This window comes from Dipodomys ordii, unplaced genomic scaffold (assembly GCF_000151885.1).
Source record: "Dipodomys ordii isolate 6190 unplaced genomic scaffold, Dord_2.0 Scaffold38, whole genome shotgun sequence".
NCBI lineage: Eukaryota > Metazoa > Chordata > Mammalia > Rodentia > Heteromyidae > Dipodomys > Dipodomys ordii.
Window position 1 is genome coordinate 11,074,620 of NW_012267254.1, and position 16,864 is coordinate 11,091,483.

Here is a 16,864-nt window from a genome sequence, read left to right on the forward strand (position 1 = left end):
TTACAAGCATATGTGGAAACGCAAGGCAGAGATTTTCTTTCCTTTTTTGTTTTTGTTTTGGGTCCGGTCGTGGGGCCTGAACTCTGGGCCTGGGTGCTGTCCGTTGGCTCTTCAGCTCAAGGCTAGCGCTCTACCACTTGAGCCACAGTGCCACTTCTGGCTTTTTTCTTTTTGCTTATGTGGTGCTGAGGAATCGAACCCAGGGCCTCATGCATGCAAGGCAAGCGCTCTACCACTGAGCCATCTTCCCAGCCCCAGAGATTTTCTTTTCTTTTTTTTTCAGGACTTGTTCCTGAGCTTTTTGCCCAAGGCTAGTGCTCTATAACTTGAGCACAACTTCATTTCTGGTGTTTTTTTGTTGTTTTGTTTTGTTTTGGGTACTTAATTGGAGATAAGAGTCTCTTGGATTTTCCAGCCCCAGCTGCTTTTGAACCACAATCCTCAGATCGCATCTTTAACGGTAACTAGGATTGCAGGCCTTAGCCAAAAGTGCCTGTCCTGAGGCCATCTTTTTCTCTGCTCTTTTGTGTGTTGGTCCTGGGGCATGAACTCAGAGCTTAGGTGCTGTCCCTGAGCTTTTGTGCTCCAGGCTAGTGCTTTCCTACTAGAGCTGCAATTTCATTTCGGCTTTTCGGTGATCTATTGGAGATACAGTGTCTCATGACTTTTCGCCCTGGCTGGGTTTGAACCAGGATCCTGTTTTTTTTTTTTTTTGGGTCCGGTCGTGGGGCCTGAACTCTGGGCCTGGGCACTGTCGCTCAGCTCTTCAGCTCAAGGCTAGCACTCTATCACTTGAGCCACAGCGCCACTTCTGGCTTTTTTCTTTTTGCTTGTGTGGTGCTGAGGAATCGAACCCAGGGCCTCAGGCATGCAAGGCAAGCGCTCTACCACTGAGCCAACTTCCCAGCCCCCAGGATCCTGTTATGAGCTTCCAGAGTGGCTAATGGGACCAGCATGAGGGTTGTTTCTTTTACATAACTACAGTACAAGTACTTAAAGTAAATCAACACTGATATAGTATCTCTCTCTCTCTCTCTCTCTCTATGTGTGTGTGTGTGTCTGTGAATCCTGGGCTTGAACTCAGGGCTTGGGCACTGTTCCTAGGCTCTTTTGCTCAAGGCTAGCATTCTTTTAAAAACATTTTTATTTTGTTGCAAAGATGCTGTACAGGACTGGGAAGGTGGCTCAGTGGTAGAGTGCTTGCCTCACACGCATGAGGCCCTGGGTTCTATTCCTCAGTACCACATAAACAGAAAAAAGCTGGAAGTGGTGCTGTGGCTCAAGTGGTGGAGCGCTTGCCTTGAGCTAAAGAGCTGAGGGACAGCGCCCAGCCCAGAGTTCAAGCCCCACAACCAACCCCCCCAAAAAAATTGTAACCCGAAGGGTTACAGTTATATGAGTAAAGTAATGAGTCCAACTCCACTTCTAGCATTTTATGGTTAAGAGATAAAAGAGTTTCACAAGCAAGGTGCTGGTGGCTCATATTTTAATCTTAACTACTCAGGAGGCTGAGCTCTGAAGACTGTGGTTCAAAGCTAACCTGGGTAGGAAAGTTCATGAGACTCATGTCCAATTTACCACCAGAAAATTGGAAGTGGTGTTGTGGCTCGAAGTGGTGGGTGCAGCCTTGAGCAAAAGAAGTTCAGTGACAGTGCCCAGGCCCTGAGTTCAAGCCCCTGGACTGGAAAAAAAGTCATGGACTTTTCTTTCTAGGCTAGCTTTGAACTACAAGCCTCAGATCTCAGCCTCCTGATTAGTTAGGATTATAGGAATGAACCAGTGGTGCCTGGAAATATTTCTTTAATTTTGTTTTATTGTTTTTTGTTTTGGTCTGTTGTGGGGCTTGAACTCTGGGCGTGGGTGCTGTCCATGTGCTCTTCAGCTCAAGGTTAGCATTCTACTGCTTGAGCCACAATGCCACTTCCGGTGTTCTAGTAGTTTATTGGCGATAAGAATTTCACGGATTTTCCTGTCCAGGTTGTCTTTGAACCGAGCCACTGGTGCCAGCTTTGTTTAATTTTGCATTAGCTTACATTAGTTATATGGAATGGGATTTTATGGTTATACTTCTTCACATTTCACTGATACAGCATTGTTACTTTACACATATTGAAGTTTAGTCAAGTGTGGTAGTAATTTTCTTTATAGTAAAAGCAAAACAATCTGGTTGGGATCAGTTATGTTCTTGTCTTCTAGAAGAAGTAATGTTTGTGGTGCATGACTCTGACAAGTTTGAAGAGTGAAAGCCAGATTTTTCTTTTTTGTTGGTTGTGGGGTTTGAACTCTGGGCCTGGGTGCTGTCCCTCAGATCTTCAGCTCAAGACTAGTGCTCTCCCACTTGAGCCACAGCACCACTTCCAGCCTTTTCTGCTTATGTGGTGCTGAGGAATTGAACCCAGGGCCTCATGCATGCAAGGCAAGCACTGTACCACCGAGCCACCTTCCCAAGCCCCAGAAACTTTTTAGATGGCTCCTGAGCATGGATTTGTTCAAAGTTCTTTCAGGGTTGAATTCAGGTTATACAAATTTTGCAGTGATTTGTAAGTAAAAAAAAAAAAGCCTGGTATCAGGGTGGCTCACGGCCGGGTGGCTCACACCTGTAATCCTATAGTATAAGAAAAGGAAAGGAAAGGAAAAAAAAAAAAGAAAGAAGTCTGGCGCCATTGTGGCTCACACCTGTAATCCTAGCTAATCAGGAGGCTGAGATCTGAGTCCCTTGGTTCAAAGCCAGCCCAGGCAGGAAAGTCTGATTAAACACACACACACACACATATATATATACATATATATATATTTACAATTATAACAGTGATGTTTAGAGGGGTTACAACTAGCTAAATCAGGTGAAGAACATGAGACTCTTATTTTCAATTAACCACCAGAAAACCAGAAGAGGAGCTGTGGTTTAAGGTGGTAGAGCACAGTTTTGAGGGGAAAAAAAAATCTCAAGGTTGCGGTACCCAGGCCATGAGTTCGAGGTCTAAAACGAAAACAATACAAAACAAAGCTAATTTTTTATTATTATTTTTCCTAACATCTCATCAGGAGACACATGAAGTTCTTTTACATTTCTGGAGGCATTTAATTTTTGTAGTACTTGGGAGTATTAAAATCAGGGCATGCCGCATACCAGTCATGCGGTTTACCTGCAGAGAACTTAACTTCCTGTTTTGTATTAGTTTCTCCTGAAAAAATACTTTAGGATCCGAAAGTAACATTGTTTCTTTATGATTTGCTGAGCCTTCTACTTTGGCTGGTCCTGTCAGTACTCAGAGATGAAGTTTTTCAAGACTACATTGTCTGACATAAGTTAAATAGTAACCTTCTCCATTTGTGTCAGGGTCATTACTGAGATACTTTTTGTTGCTGTTGTTGTTGTTGATCATGGGGCCTGAACTCTGGGCCTGGGCGCTGTCCCTCAGCTCTTCAGCTCAAGGCTAGTGCTCTACCACTTGGGCTACAGAGTCACTTCCGGTTTTATGGTAGTTAAGTTGGAGATAAGAATCTCAGGGACTTTACTGCCTGGGGCTGGCTTTGAACCGAGATTCTTAGATCTCAGCCTCCTGAACAGCTGGGTATTACAAGTGTGAGTCACCAGTGCCTGGCTCTGAGATACTTTTTAATCTCATTTTTGTATATTTTCTACAGAGCCTGCGCAGCTTGAGGACAGGTGTCAGAGGATACTGTTTCTTCAGTCGAAGTGGTTATTGATCATTTCAGAGCTAGAAAAATACAAAGTTGAACGAGTGCTTTAAGGTAGATACTGTGGAAGAAAAGGGTAGCTGAGTCAGTGAGTCTGCCATTTATTTGTCCTGTTCTAACGAGAAACAAGGGCGAGGACCAGGGAGGGCGCGGCCAGCTTAGTCACGCCGAGAAACGGGCCACAGATGTTGCGTAGGCGGCCCAGCCTTGGCCTTCGGTCGGGTGATGCGGAAGGTGGGGCGGGAAACTGAAAAGAGAACTCCCAGCTCCCGGCATTCCCCGTGGGCGGTGCTCCCCTTTGACCCTGCGCTCGCGTGCTACACATCCGGGCTTCTGTTACTAGTGAGGGGAAGATGGCGGACGCAACCGTGGTGCTTCCCGCAGAGTGGATAAAGAACTGGGAGAAAACAGGGAGATGCGAATTGTGAGTGTCGCTGCCACAGGCAGCTCAACGGCCTGGCCGGGTCAAGGCGTCGACAGTACCCTTAAATGTGGTGGTAGGTTGGGGGTGAGGAAGGGGACAATGTACCCCCTCCCCCACTGGGGCGGCGGTTGTTGGGTTGGCTAGGAGTTTCGAACTCCAGAACGAGAGGTGTTGGTAACTGTCGCCGTTCTCCTTTTTCCCTTCCGGTATTGCTAAATCCCCTGCTTTCACCCAGTGGCTCAGCTCCGTTGATCTCAGCCGATTTGTCGTTTTGCCCCTGTGGGTCTCCGCGCTCCCGATCGCTGTGGTGTCTTTTTGTCCCCGTCTGCCTGAGCTCACTTGGCTCCTTTCTTTATGGACCTGAGCCGGAGCGATTCGGACTTCCCATTTCTTTCGGTGCCATTTCTTCACTCTGCACCCATTCGACTCCTCAGTTTGAAGCCTGGCAACCTCCTTTTGCCCGAAGTCTGAGGAGGGCGAACTGTCCTGGACACTCTCCCCCCTCTGCGCTGCCCAGAAGCCTGGGGTATCGTGAAGAGCCCCGTTTGGCATCTCTCGTCCTCCCGGGGAGAGAGATCTTGGACTGTCCTGGCCTTGCGCAGCGCCGCGGGCCGTGGGGAAGTGTGGCTGGGATGCCATTCTCCCCGAAGACCTACAGCACTTCTTTGCTCCGTCTTTTCACCTTTAGAGCGATTTCGGGTTGGATTCAACTTTCACTGCAAATGCTTCTTATACCCCACTATGTCCTGCTACTGTAACTAAATGTGGCTACTCTCCAAGCTTGACTACCTACAATAACACGTTTCCCTTGGTCCTAAAACTTAATTTTTGCCCCCTCCCGGTAATACAGAAAACGGTAATTTGCCATACTTGTGGTTTCCTCGCCTAAAATAGAGCTCCACCCCCCCTTCCGGGAGTGGGGGGAGGAATTGTTTAAGCAGCAAAGTCAACCACATATTTAAAAACGAATAATGTTCTAATTTCATTTTTCTTAAATCGCCTTGGAAGATTAAAGCTCAATCCGGTGTGAGATTAAAATTTGTTAGTGATTTGGGTCGTCTTCCTGTACCCCACCCCAGTAGCTAGTTTATTGTGGCTAATGGGAAGACTTGAAACCTTGAAACTTTGTTATTTGGAGCGCCGTACCGTGTTGTGCCGCGAACGCGTTGCCCGATCTTGTTCTTGTAACATTGCCAGCCTATAAGGCATACTCTTCCCCCGCAGCCTCCCTTCCCCCTCGCACTGTTGTATGAAACTTAACAGTACGAGCTTGAGATTGAATTGCCTGAATAAGTGGCCGTCTTATCCACTTAACTAGCTGAGTGACCTTGGGTAAGTTCCTTAACCACTTTGTTTCCCCTTGAATAAATTGGAAATAATAAGTACTCTACTCAAAGGATTGTTGTGAAGACTAAATAATGCCTGTAAAGCACTTGGCTCATACTAAGTGCCCAAGTGATAGCTATTAAAAGTACTATTATTTCAGCCTTTCGATATTTAAACTTTTCTGGACAACACTTGAAGATAACAGTTGAGTTTACCAATTAATTGTTCTCATTCTTTCATGTGTATATACCCATACCCAAATAAGAGGCACTTCAAGGAACGGGATGATGTCTCATATTTCTTTTTATTTGACATCTATTTCAACATACTTATTGGTTTAAAACAATATGCATAACTCTATTTGATAAACATTCATTTTTGTAATTGCTAGGAACACTTTCCAGATTCTTGTCTGTGTTAGTTAACAAGTAACTAGTAAGTTACAAATATCCTATTAGGCCCCTTATTTTGTAGAGAAGGTGGGATAGCCAACAAAACCATCTTCATATGTCTGTAGGGTAATTTCCCCAAATGAATAAGCCAATTTATTGTTTATGCCTTTAAAACCATTTATTTAGAGGCTGTCACATTTGTACATTGCATAGCTTCTCCTTAGTTTATTTTTTTGTGATAGTGGTACCCGACATAGGTTCTTATCAGTGTGCTACATCCATACATCCACAGTCCCTCAGTTACTGTTTTTGACAGATTTACTGTTATTCTATCTTAGAATGACTGGTGAAATTCTCTGCTTGGTTTCTGAACAGCAGTGAGAAGAAAACTGATATATTTGGTCAAAATACCAGGTTAAACCAGAATTTTGTGTTCACTTTATGTATATATGAATTCACTTTGTATATTTATGTGATCCACAGTACATGTTACATTTCCTGTGTTAAAATTGTGGCTTAAAAAACTGTCAGCAGATTTATATGTATTGATTGTATTTATGGCTTGTGGAATGTGGTTTGAATTATAGTAGATCCAAATCAATATACTCAGTTTTATAATTCTGTTATTTTTAACATTCTTTTCATGAGTCTAAATATTTCTTTGAGATAAAGTTTCATTGCATAGCCCAGATTGGACTTGAATCTCAGGGAATACAGGGATTACAGATGTGATCACCATGCTCAGCATAGACCTTAAAGTTATAGAAAAAATGAACTTTTTAAAGCACATCACAGTTGGGTACTTGGCTTTCATTTATATGACTTCTTTGATATATGAAACTATTGTTACATATAGCTTAAATTGGGAGTTTTTATATCTTATAAAGATGCTACCATTTTCCTTTTGTTACAGGGGAAATGATATTGGAATTACAAAAACTGAGGCTTATGCCTATAATCCTAGCCACTCAGAAGTCTGAGACCTAAGGATCAGGGTTTGAAACCAGCCTGAGAATGAAAGTCTATGAGACTCTTGTCTCCAATTAACCACCAAAAAAGTGGAAGTTGCGCTGTGTCTCAAAGTAGCACTAGCAAAAAAAAAAAAAGTTTAGAGACAGTGCCTAGGACCCTGAGTTCAAGCCCCACAATGGACAAAAAAATGTGAAGGTAGAGTGAATCTATAGATTTCACTTTTAGAGCATGACCTATATGTAAAATTCTTATCAGGTGGATTTTTTTTTTTAGTTATTGACTTTTTTTCTGTCATCTTTATTGATCAGTTAAAAAATATCTAGTCCATTACATTCAACAAACATTTACATTTTTTCCCTCTAGAGCTTAGTACAAATATAACATACTCATCCGGGGTCACATGGCTCACACCTGTAATCCTAGCTACTCAGGAGGCTGAGATCTGAGGATCTTGGTTCAAAGCCAGCCCTGGCAGGAAAGTCTGTGAGACTCTTATCTCTAGTAAACCACCAGAAAACCAGAAGTGGTGCTGTAGCTCAAGTGGTAGAGTGCTGGCCTTGAGCTGAAGAGCTAAGGGACAGCGCTCAGGCCCAGAGTTCAAGCCCCACTACTGACCAAAAAAAACCAAACATTCTCATGAGAAATTACTGAGTTTTGAGGTTCATTTATTCCCACACCCAAACTTGGAGTCTGTTCCTTATTTGTTTTTGATCGTTGTGGAGTTTGAAGTTGGGGCTTCATGTTTACTAGACAGGTGCTCTACCATGGAGCCACAGCTCCAGCTCTTTTCTTTCCTCCAGTTATTTTTCGTTATTTTTCTTTTCCTTTTTTTTTTTTGTTTTGTGGGTCCGGTCGTGGGGCCTGAACTCTGGGCCTGGGCACTGTCCCTCAGTTCTTCAGCTCAAGGCTAGCGTGCTACCACTTGAGCCACAGGGCCACTTCTGGCTTTTTTTTCTTTTTTGCTTATGTGGTGCTGAGGAATCGATCCCAGGGCTTCAGGCATGCAAGGCAAGCGCTCTACCACTGAGCCACCTTCCCAGCCCTCTTTTTTTTTATGGTCAGTCATGGGTCTTATACTCTGAGCTGTTCAGCTCAATGCTAGTGCTCTACCACTTGAGCCACAGTACCATTTCCTAATTTTTATTTTCCAGTAGAGGGTATCTTTTTGTCCAGGCTGGCCTGGAACTATGACTCTACTGACCTTGGCTTTCTGAGTAGCTATGATTACCGAGCACTATACCTCTTCTCCTTCCCTTTCCCCTCCTCTCCCCCCCCTTTCTCTTTCTTTCTTTCTCTTTCTCTTTCCTCCCTCCCTTCTTTTCTTTTCCTTTCCCTTCTTTGCTTTTTTTTTTTTTTCCTGCCAGTCCAGGGGCTTAAACCCAGGGCCTTGAACTCAGAGCCTAGGCACTGTCCCTGAGCTTCTTTTGCCCAAGGCTAGCATTTGAGCCACAGCATCACTTTGGCTTTTTCTGTTTATGTGGTACTGAGGAATGGAACCCAGGGCTTCATGCATGCTAGGCAAATGCACTCTATACCACTAAGGCACACACATTCCCAGCCTGTGCACAGCCCCCCCCCCCCGTTTTCTTCCTTTCTAGATTCATTCTCCACTGAAGCCAGTGAAAGGTCCTTATAAAGTCTGTGTCAACTAGGAAATACAGTGATAATTGCTTGCACTGGTAACTATGAGGCAGTGTAAATGAGAACTTTTAAAGTGTTAAGAACACTTTACGATATGACACGTGGAGTAAGATGTGGTTTTCATCTCTAAATCTTTAAATGTACATAGACTCGTGAACACAATGTTGGGATTGTCTGTAACTCTTTGCCAATCATGAGTGATGATGGACTTTAATGCATAAGTTCTGTCTTTTAGCTTTCAGTCATTTTTATGGGGGTGGTGGTGGTGGTGGTGAATTTTCTCCTTCCCTTGGGTTGCCAGATGGCAGCATTTGAAAATGGCTAGGCAAGGTGCATCCAGCTCTGAAAGGTTCCTCAGGCTAGCACCACAAGAGGGTCTGGACTTGGATACACCTTAGACTAAGCTTACCTTTGGCATGAGTTTTAGTAGCTTTTTTTTTTTTTGCCAGTCCTGGGGATTGAACTCAGGGCCTGGACACTGTGCCTGAGGTTCTTTTTTTGGGGGGGGGTCCGATTGTGGGGCCTGAACTCTGGGCCTGGGCGCTGTCCCTCAGCTCTTCAGCTCAAGGCTAGCACTCTACCACTTGAGCCACAGCACCACTTCCGGCTTTTTTCTTTTTGCTTATGTGGTGCTGAGGAATCGAACCCAAGGCCTCAGGCATGCAAGGCAAGTGCTCTACCACTGAGCCACCTTCCCAACCCCTCCCTGAGGTTCTTTTACTCAAGGCTTTACCACTTGAGACATAACACCAATTCTTCCTTTTTTTGTGTATGTTGTACTGAGGAATCGAACCCAAGGCTTCATGTATGCTAGGCAAGCACTCTATCACTAAGCCACATTTCCAGCCCTTTTATATTTTTGTTGGACATGGGGCTTGAATTCTGGTCCTGGGCACTGTCCTGAGCTCTTCAGCTCAAGGCTAGCACTCTACCACTTGAGTCACAGCACCACTTCCAGTTTTCTGGTGGTTAATTGGAGATAAGAGTCTCTTGGTCTTTCCTTGCCCCGGCTGGCTTTGAACTGTGATCCTCAGATCTCAGCCTCCTTGAGTAGCTAGGATTACAGCTCAGCTCCTTACTTTTTTGAGACAGGGTCTTACTTTGTAGCTCAAGCTAGCCTTTTGAAGTCTGTCATTCTACTGTCTCATACTAGTGCTGTAAACATACCCTACCCTACAGGGCTAATTTTTCCTGTTTAATGAGATATATTAGCAGATGAGTTTTAACTTGGCTTTAACTAGTCTGAAAACCATCTTTGAAAAATGTGTGATAGTTGGGCGTAGGTGGCTCAAGCCTGTAATCCTATAATCTTAGCTTCTCTGGAGGCTGAGGTGGGGAGATTACAGTTTGAACCCACCCTTGAAGGCAATGTCCTTGTGACTCTTCAATTAACCACCACCCTCCCCCCCTTAAAAGAAACCTGGAAGTAGAGATGTGGCTCAAGAGGTAGAACATGCTAGACTTCAGCAAAAATGCTCAGGGATAGAACTTGAGCCCTGAGTTCAAGCCCCAGGACAGGCACCAAAACATGTGTGATCTATTTCATGAGACCTCTACCACTTGAGCCACAGTGCCACTTCCAACTTTTTCTGCTTACGTGGTGCTGAGGAATTGAACCCAGGGCCTCATGCATGCAAGGCAAGCACTCTACCACTGAGCCACCTTCCCAGTCCTCAAGGACAAATTCTTAATTGTGCCCTACCAAAAGTAATTATTATTATTTTTTGGGTCCGGTCGTGGGGCCTGAACTCTGGGCCTGGGCGCTGTCCCTCAGCTCTTTGGCTCAAGGCTAGCACTCTACCACTTGAGCCATAGTGCCACTTCCGACTTTTTTCTTTTTTGCTTATGTGGTGCTGAGGAATTGAACCCAGGGCCTCATGCATGCAAGGCAAGCGCTCTACCACTGAGCCACCTTCCCAGCCCTAAAAGTAATTATTATACAGGTAAATCTTTTTTTTTTTTTTGCCAGTCCTGGAGTTTTAACTCAGGGCTGCTTCTGCTCAAGGCTAGCACTCTTATCACTTAAGCTATGCCACTTTTGGCTCTTTCTGTATATGTGGCATTGATTTGAACCCAGGGCTTCTTCCATGCTAGGAAAGCACTCCACCACTAAACCACATACCCAGCCTCTCTTCTCTCTCTCTCTCTCTCTCTCCCTCCCTCTCTCTCTCTCTCTCTCTCTTGCTGGGCAAGTACTCTTACCACTTCAATCTAAGCTCCTGACCAAAGAACAATTTTTTTTTTGCTAGTCCTGGGCTTGAACTCAGGGCCTGGGCATTGTCCCTGAGCTAATTTTGCCCAAGGCTAGCACTCTACCACTTGACCCATAATGCCCCTTCCAGATTTTTCTGTTTATGTGGTACTGAGGAAACAAACTCAGAGGGCTTCATGCATGCTAGGCAAGCACTCTACCACTAAGTCACCTTCCCAGCCCAAAGAACAAGTTTTGTTAAGTAATTAAGTAGAAAAGTAAGATACTTTTCCTCTCAGAATAGTACATCTGTCACATACTTGTGCCCTATTATGTTTCCAGATATACAAGTTATATTTTCAGTGAAAAAAATTACAGAACTCCTAAATGTTTGTTTTTACAAAAAGTGTCAGAAAGGAAAAGGAGTACTCCCAGAATGTACTGTTGTTTTTTCAAGTAATACTTGGAACTAGTGTTACCGATTTCACATCTAAAAATAAAGGATTTAAGATTCTACATATGTACAAGATAGGGACTTTATTACTTTATTTTCAGTTTTTGTGATTTCATGTTATCATAGAATTTGCCTATGATTAAGCTAATAAATTTGCATATACTGGTAGCACCAGTGGAGAATTCTATATTTTAGTGGAAATCATTAACAGTGAGCTCAACATTTTTTAAAAAAATGCAACTCTAATGGATGATTTGTATTTCTGTTCTTAACTTGAAGATGTTAGCTTCAGGTCATTACTTGGTCTAATTTTGAAGTATTTTAATTTGTCAAATATGTATTTTGTTGAAAGAATTTCTTTTTCTTTAAAATAATTACCCAGTAAGAAAATTTTGTTAGGTCTTTATTGAGTGTTGTTAGTTACAATAAAGTTTAAAAATTTAATTGCCGGTTGTTTTGGATGCCATTTTTTTATACTAAATGATATTTGACATTTCCAAACTAAATAAATTTGGATGTTAAGTAAATACTGAATTTCTTTTTTTTTTTTTTTTTGTCGGTCATGGGGTTTGAATATTGGGCCTAGGCTCTATCCCTCAGCTCTTCAGCTCAAGGTGAACGCTCTACTGCATGAGCCACCCCACCACTTCCAGTTTTCTAGTGATTTATATTGGAGATAAGAGTCTCATGGACTTTCCTGCCTGGGCTGGCTTTGAACCATGATCCTCAGATTTTAGCCTCCTGAGTAGCTAGGATTACAGGCGTGAGCCACCAGCACCCTGCTAATACTGAATTTCTTGGAAGGCAGTAGGGGAGATAAAATCATTCTAAGAAATTTTAGTCTTGGTGGCTCTTTTTCCCTTTTCAAATTTTCTCTGATTTCAGCCAAAATTTTATCTGAAATCTTGATGTCTTTGTTAGCTTTCACTTGGCATTGAATTTCTTCTTTCAGTCTGTGTCTGAATTTAGTATAAGCCTTGGGAGGGGAAATGCATTCAGAAAACATTGAAGCAATATTAGATTATCTAACTTACTAGTTTCCTTTTTAAAATTATTTATAATATTTACATGAGTGCTATAAAATATGTAGGATTTTGTGGTGGTTCCAGGGCTGAAACTCAGTGCTTCTTGCTTGTTGGGCAGGTAGTTTCCCACTTAAGCCACACCTCCATCCCTTTTGAGCTTTTTTTCCTACTATAGTGGGCAGAAACATACGCTAATTTCCTCCTGCAGAGACCAGAACTTCTGCTAATTTGTCCTTATATATTTCCTGTTTACTTCATAAATACATGTTTCCACAATATATTTTGTCCCAATAGTAATTATTTTGGATATATATGTTCTAACAATGATAATAAAGGTAAGTTTTGCTTAATCAGATTTAACCTTTTTCTGATTGTCCTGTTTTTAAGAATTAAGAGGAAAACAGAACATCATCAGTCTTTATACAGGAAATGGACTTTGAGATGTGAGCATAATGAAGTAAGTAGTTCAGGCTTTTGTTGTGTTTTCTTTTTTACTGAAAAATGGGAAGCAAGTCAGGTGAAAAATAAAATATATTAAGAAGCATTCACAAGGACTGGGACACAGTTCAAAGGCTGGAGCTCTTGCCTAGCTGGTATGAGGCCCTGAAGTCAAACCCAGTATTGTGTCCCCTAATAAAAGATAAAAAAAGGAAGATATTCCCACAAAATACTGATGTCTTTGGAAAAATGTAGGGCCTTTTTCATTAATGTTTTATAGAACTTTAACATAAAGTAGATTTCTCTCCTGTTCTCAGAGAGATGAGACAGCATTTCTATACTAGATTCAACTTAACGGTGACATTTGAGGAACAGATTCTTTGTGTGTTAGTTCTGAGGCTTGAACTTAGGGCTTGGATGCTGTCCCTGAGCTTGTTTTGCTAAAGGCTAGCTAACAGTCTACCACTTGAGCCACAAGTCTAATTTTGGCTTCTTTTTGGTATTTAATGGAGGCAAGAGTCTCACAAACTTATCTGGCCTTCCACAGATCTTAGGCTACCTAGTAGCTTTCAGGCCTAAGCTACCCAGGCCTGAGCAATATTTGTTATTTTTGAGGAAGGGTGTCACAATGTTGCCAAGACTAGCTTTAAACTCTTCCGCTGAATTGGTCTCAATTGTTCCCTTCCAAGGAGCAGTTTCTTGACAGTTTATTACAGCATTAGCTAGAAACCCGATCAGTGAACTTCATGAATTGAAATCCTTTCACTTCCATTTGGATTGCATAGTGTTTTTTTTTTTTTAAGTCGGTCATGGGGCTTGAACTCTGGGCCTGGTCGTTGTCCCTGAGCTCTTCAGCTCAACATGAGTGCTCTACCACTTGAGCCACAGCTCCACTTCTGGTTTTCTGTTGGTTAATTGAAGATAAGAGGCTCATAGACTTTACTGCCTGGGCTGGCTTTGAACCATGATCTTCAGATCTCAGCCTCCTGAGTAGCTAGGATTACATGCGTGAGCTACCAGTGCCCAGCTAGTTTGCATAGTTTTGTATGCATGTGTTATTTTTCAACATTATATATTTGTCAGTTCAAAAATTCTCTTTAGCTGGATTATTATGTAGCTCTTCCAAATATTGTTTCATTGTATATTGTTGAAAACATTCTTTAGTACTGTTGCTGGACTAACCAGGAATATTTTTATGAATTGGGAAGTAGACATTCTGTCTCTCTTTTTCCTTTTTTTTTGTGCCAGTCCTGGGACTTGAACTCAGGGCCTGGGCACTGTCTCTGAGCTTATTTTGCTAAAGGCTAGCACTTTATCACTTGAGCCACTTCTGGCTTTTTCTGTTTATGTGGTACTGGGAAATGGAATCTAGGGCTTCATACATGCTAGGCAAGCACTGTACCCCTAAGCCACATTCCCAGACCACAAGTATGCTTCTTTTAGGACAGTGTCATCCTATCCTTTGCTCTGGGTTAATTTTTTAGAATGAGGCTCACCAAGGAGCCAAGTCTGAATAATTATATTTTGTTAGTCATATTTCATGTACAAATGGTACGTGTGTGTTTTTTTTTACCATAAAAACAGGATTGCTCCGGTCATAATTCAGTTTTATAAGTACTTTTCCTGTAGACAATCATGGTATTTTGATGTGTTGCAGAAATTCTTTATACAAACTTATTATTTTATCACAGACTGTTAAAAGATACTTTTTTTGTGCCAGACCTGGGACTTGAATTCATGGTTTCTACACTGTCCCTGAGCTTTTTTGCTCCTGGCTAATGTTCTACCACTTGAGCCACTGCTCCACTTCTGGCCTTTTGGTGGTTAATTGGAGATAAGAATTTCAAAGACTTTGTTCCCCTGGCTGACTTTGAACCATGATCCTCAGATCTCAACCTTCTGAGTAAATAGAATTACAGGCATGAACCACTAGTGCCCTTTAAAAGATACATTCTTAAAATGATACAACTGGGTACAGTGGCACACACCTCTAATCATAAGAGAAGACAAAAGAATTGCTGTTGTGCTAGTCTGGGCTACCTGTCCAAGAAAAAGACAAAGAAAAAATGTTCTTATGTCTTAGAGTTTCTTTTTCTGGGAGGAGTGCTAGAGATTTGAACCTAGGGCCTAGTACATACTAGGGAAGCGATTTAACTATTGGGTTATACCCCAGCCAGAACTCTTAAGTTTTGAATAATGTTACTATTTATTTAGACAGAAAGTCTGGTTATAGCAAGTTCAGTGGAAAAGGTGACCAAAATTTTAGGGTTGGTTCGTTTTTCATGTCATGTGTATCAGGAATCCAAGTCAGAAAATCCACTTGGTTGTAAATATGAATTTTTTGGAGGAGATAAAGCTAAAGGTAGAAGCAGTGAAGAATTAATGCTTTGGGGGGCTGGGAGGCTTAGTGGTAGTGTGCTTGCCTAGCTTGTGTGAAGCCCTAGGTTCCATTCCTCAGTACCGCATAAACAGAAAAAGCTGGAAGGGGCTCTGTGGCTCAAGTGGTAGAGTGCTAGCCTTGAGCAAAGTAAGTTCAGGAACAGTGCTCAGGCCCTGAGTTCAAGCCCCAGGACTGGCACAAAAAAATGCCTTAGCTGGGTGCAGGTGGCTCATGCCTGCAATCCTAGCTACTCAGGAGGCTGAGATCTGAGGATCACGGTTCAAAGCCAGCCTGGGCAGGAAAATCTGTGAGACTCATCTCCAATTAACCACCAGAAAACCAGAAAACAGAAAACTAGAAGTGACTCTGTGGCTCAAGTGGTAGAGCCCTAGCCTTGAGCTGAAGAGCTCAGAGAGTGCCCAGGCCCAGAGTTCAAGCCCTATGACCGACAAAAAAAAAATGCCTTAAAAGTGGATTAGATCACTCAGATGCATGAGTGAGTGCATGCATATGAGAGGGGGCGGGGGACAGACAGACAGGCAGATGGAGGGAGAGAGGGAGTGCTGGTAGGCAAGCACTAGCAAGCATCAAGCAATCTAGCATAAGGGTGATTTCCCTGAATAGTGAAGGAGGCTGGGGAAAGAAGAGGGGGAGAGCAACCTAATCCATATTCATTCTATACTTGCTTTGCTCCTGCTTCTTGGATCAAACGAAGGCTTCATGCGTGCCAAGCACACACTTATCACTGAGCTATATACCCCCTAGCCAAAAACGGTGAGATCTACCTTAATAGTTTTTCAGTGGACAGTTTGTTAAATATAAGCACAGTGTTATCTATCAGATATGTAGATCATTTAAATATTCTGTTACTGAAGTTATGTAAACTTTTTTTTTTTTGGGTCCGGTCGTGGGACCTGAACTCTGGACCTGGGCGCTGTCCCTCAGCTCTTCTGCTCAAGGCTAGCACTCTACCACTTGAGCCACAGTGCCACTTCCGGCTTTTTTCTTTTTGCTTATGTGGTGCTGAGGAATCGAACCCAGGGCCTCAGGCATGCAAGGCAAGTGCTCTACCACTGAGCCACCTTCCCAGCCCGTGTATCATTTTTGGAGACATCTCTCTAAATTGTTTGCTCATTTTAAAATCAAATTTTCTTTTCTGCTAGATTGTGGAAGTTCATTATATATTTTGGATATTAACTCCACATCAGATACAGGCTGAGCATCCCTAATCCTAGATTCAAAATGATCCAAAGTCTGGTACTTACTGAGCACTAACATGATGCTACAAGTATAAAATTCCTTAATTCCTTAAATGACAGATTGGAATCAAAACATGGGTATGCAACACAGTTCATGTAGTAGTAGTGTCTTAAAGAGGGAAAGACCTTTTTTTTTTTTTTTTTTTCCAGTCATGGGGCCTGAACTCTGGGCCTGGGCGCTGTCCCTCAGCTCTTCAGCTCAAGGCTAGCGCTCTACCACTTGAGCCTCAGCACCACTTCCAGCTTTTTTCTTTTTGCTTATGTGGTGCTGAGGAATCGAACCCAGGGCCTCATGCTTACAAGGCAAGCACTCTACCACCGAGCCACCTTCCCAGCCTGGGAAAGACCTTCTTAATCCCCCTTTATTTGGCTGTAGAAATGTATTTTCTGCACATGACATGTCCAAATTCCTCTATGCAAAGATGCCTAGAGAAAGTAATAAAATGCACCTGTATTGTGTCTTACACAATTTGAAAACCTTGTATAAAACTGTCTGCAAGACTATATGTATAAAGTATATAGGAAACATGAATTTTCTGGTTAGATTTGGCTCCTGTTCCCTGAGATATCTCATTATACAAATATATACAAATATCCCGATATCTGGAAAATATCCAAAATCTGGAAGTATTTGTTCCAAACCTTTCACATAAAGGGTTC

The 16,864-nt window shown here is 42.6% G+C and overlaps 1 protein-coding gene across 1 annotated transcript in view; it reads left to right on the plus strand.

Annotated features, from left to right (window-relative positions):
* The first annotated feature begins 4,031 nt into the window (after positions 1-4,031).
* Thoc2 (THO complex 2) overlaps positions 4,032-16,864 on the plus strand; it is a 146,066-nt gene continuing 133,233 nt past the window's right edge. The window contains exon 1 of the mRNA XM_013018075.1: positions 4,032-4,126. Within this exon, the coding sequence (XP_012873529.1) occupies positions 4,056-4,126 (71 nt within the window). The 5' untranslated portion in view covers positions 4,032-4,055. The remainder of the gene's footprint in view (positions 4,127-16,864) is intronic.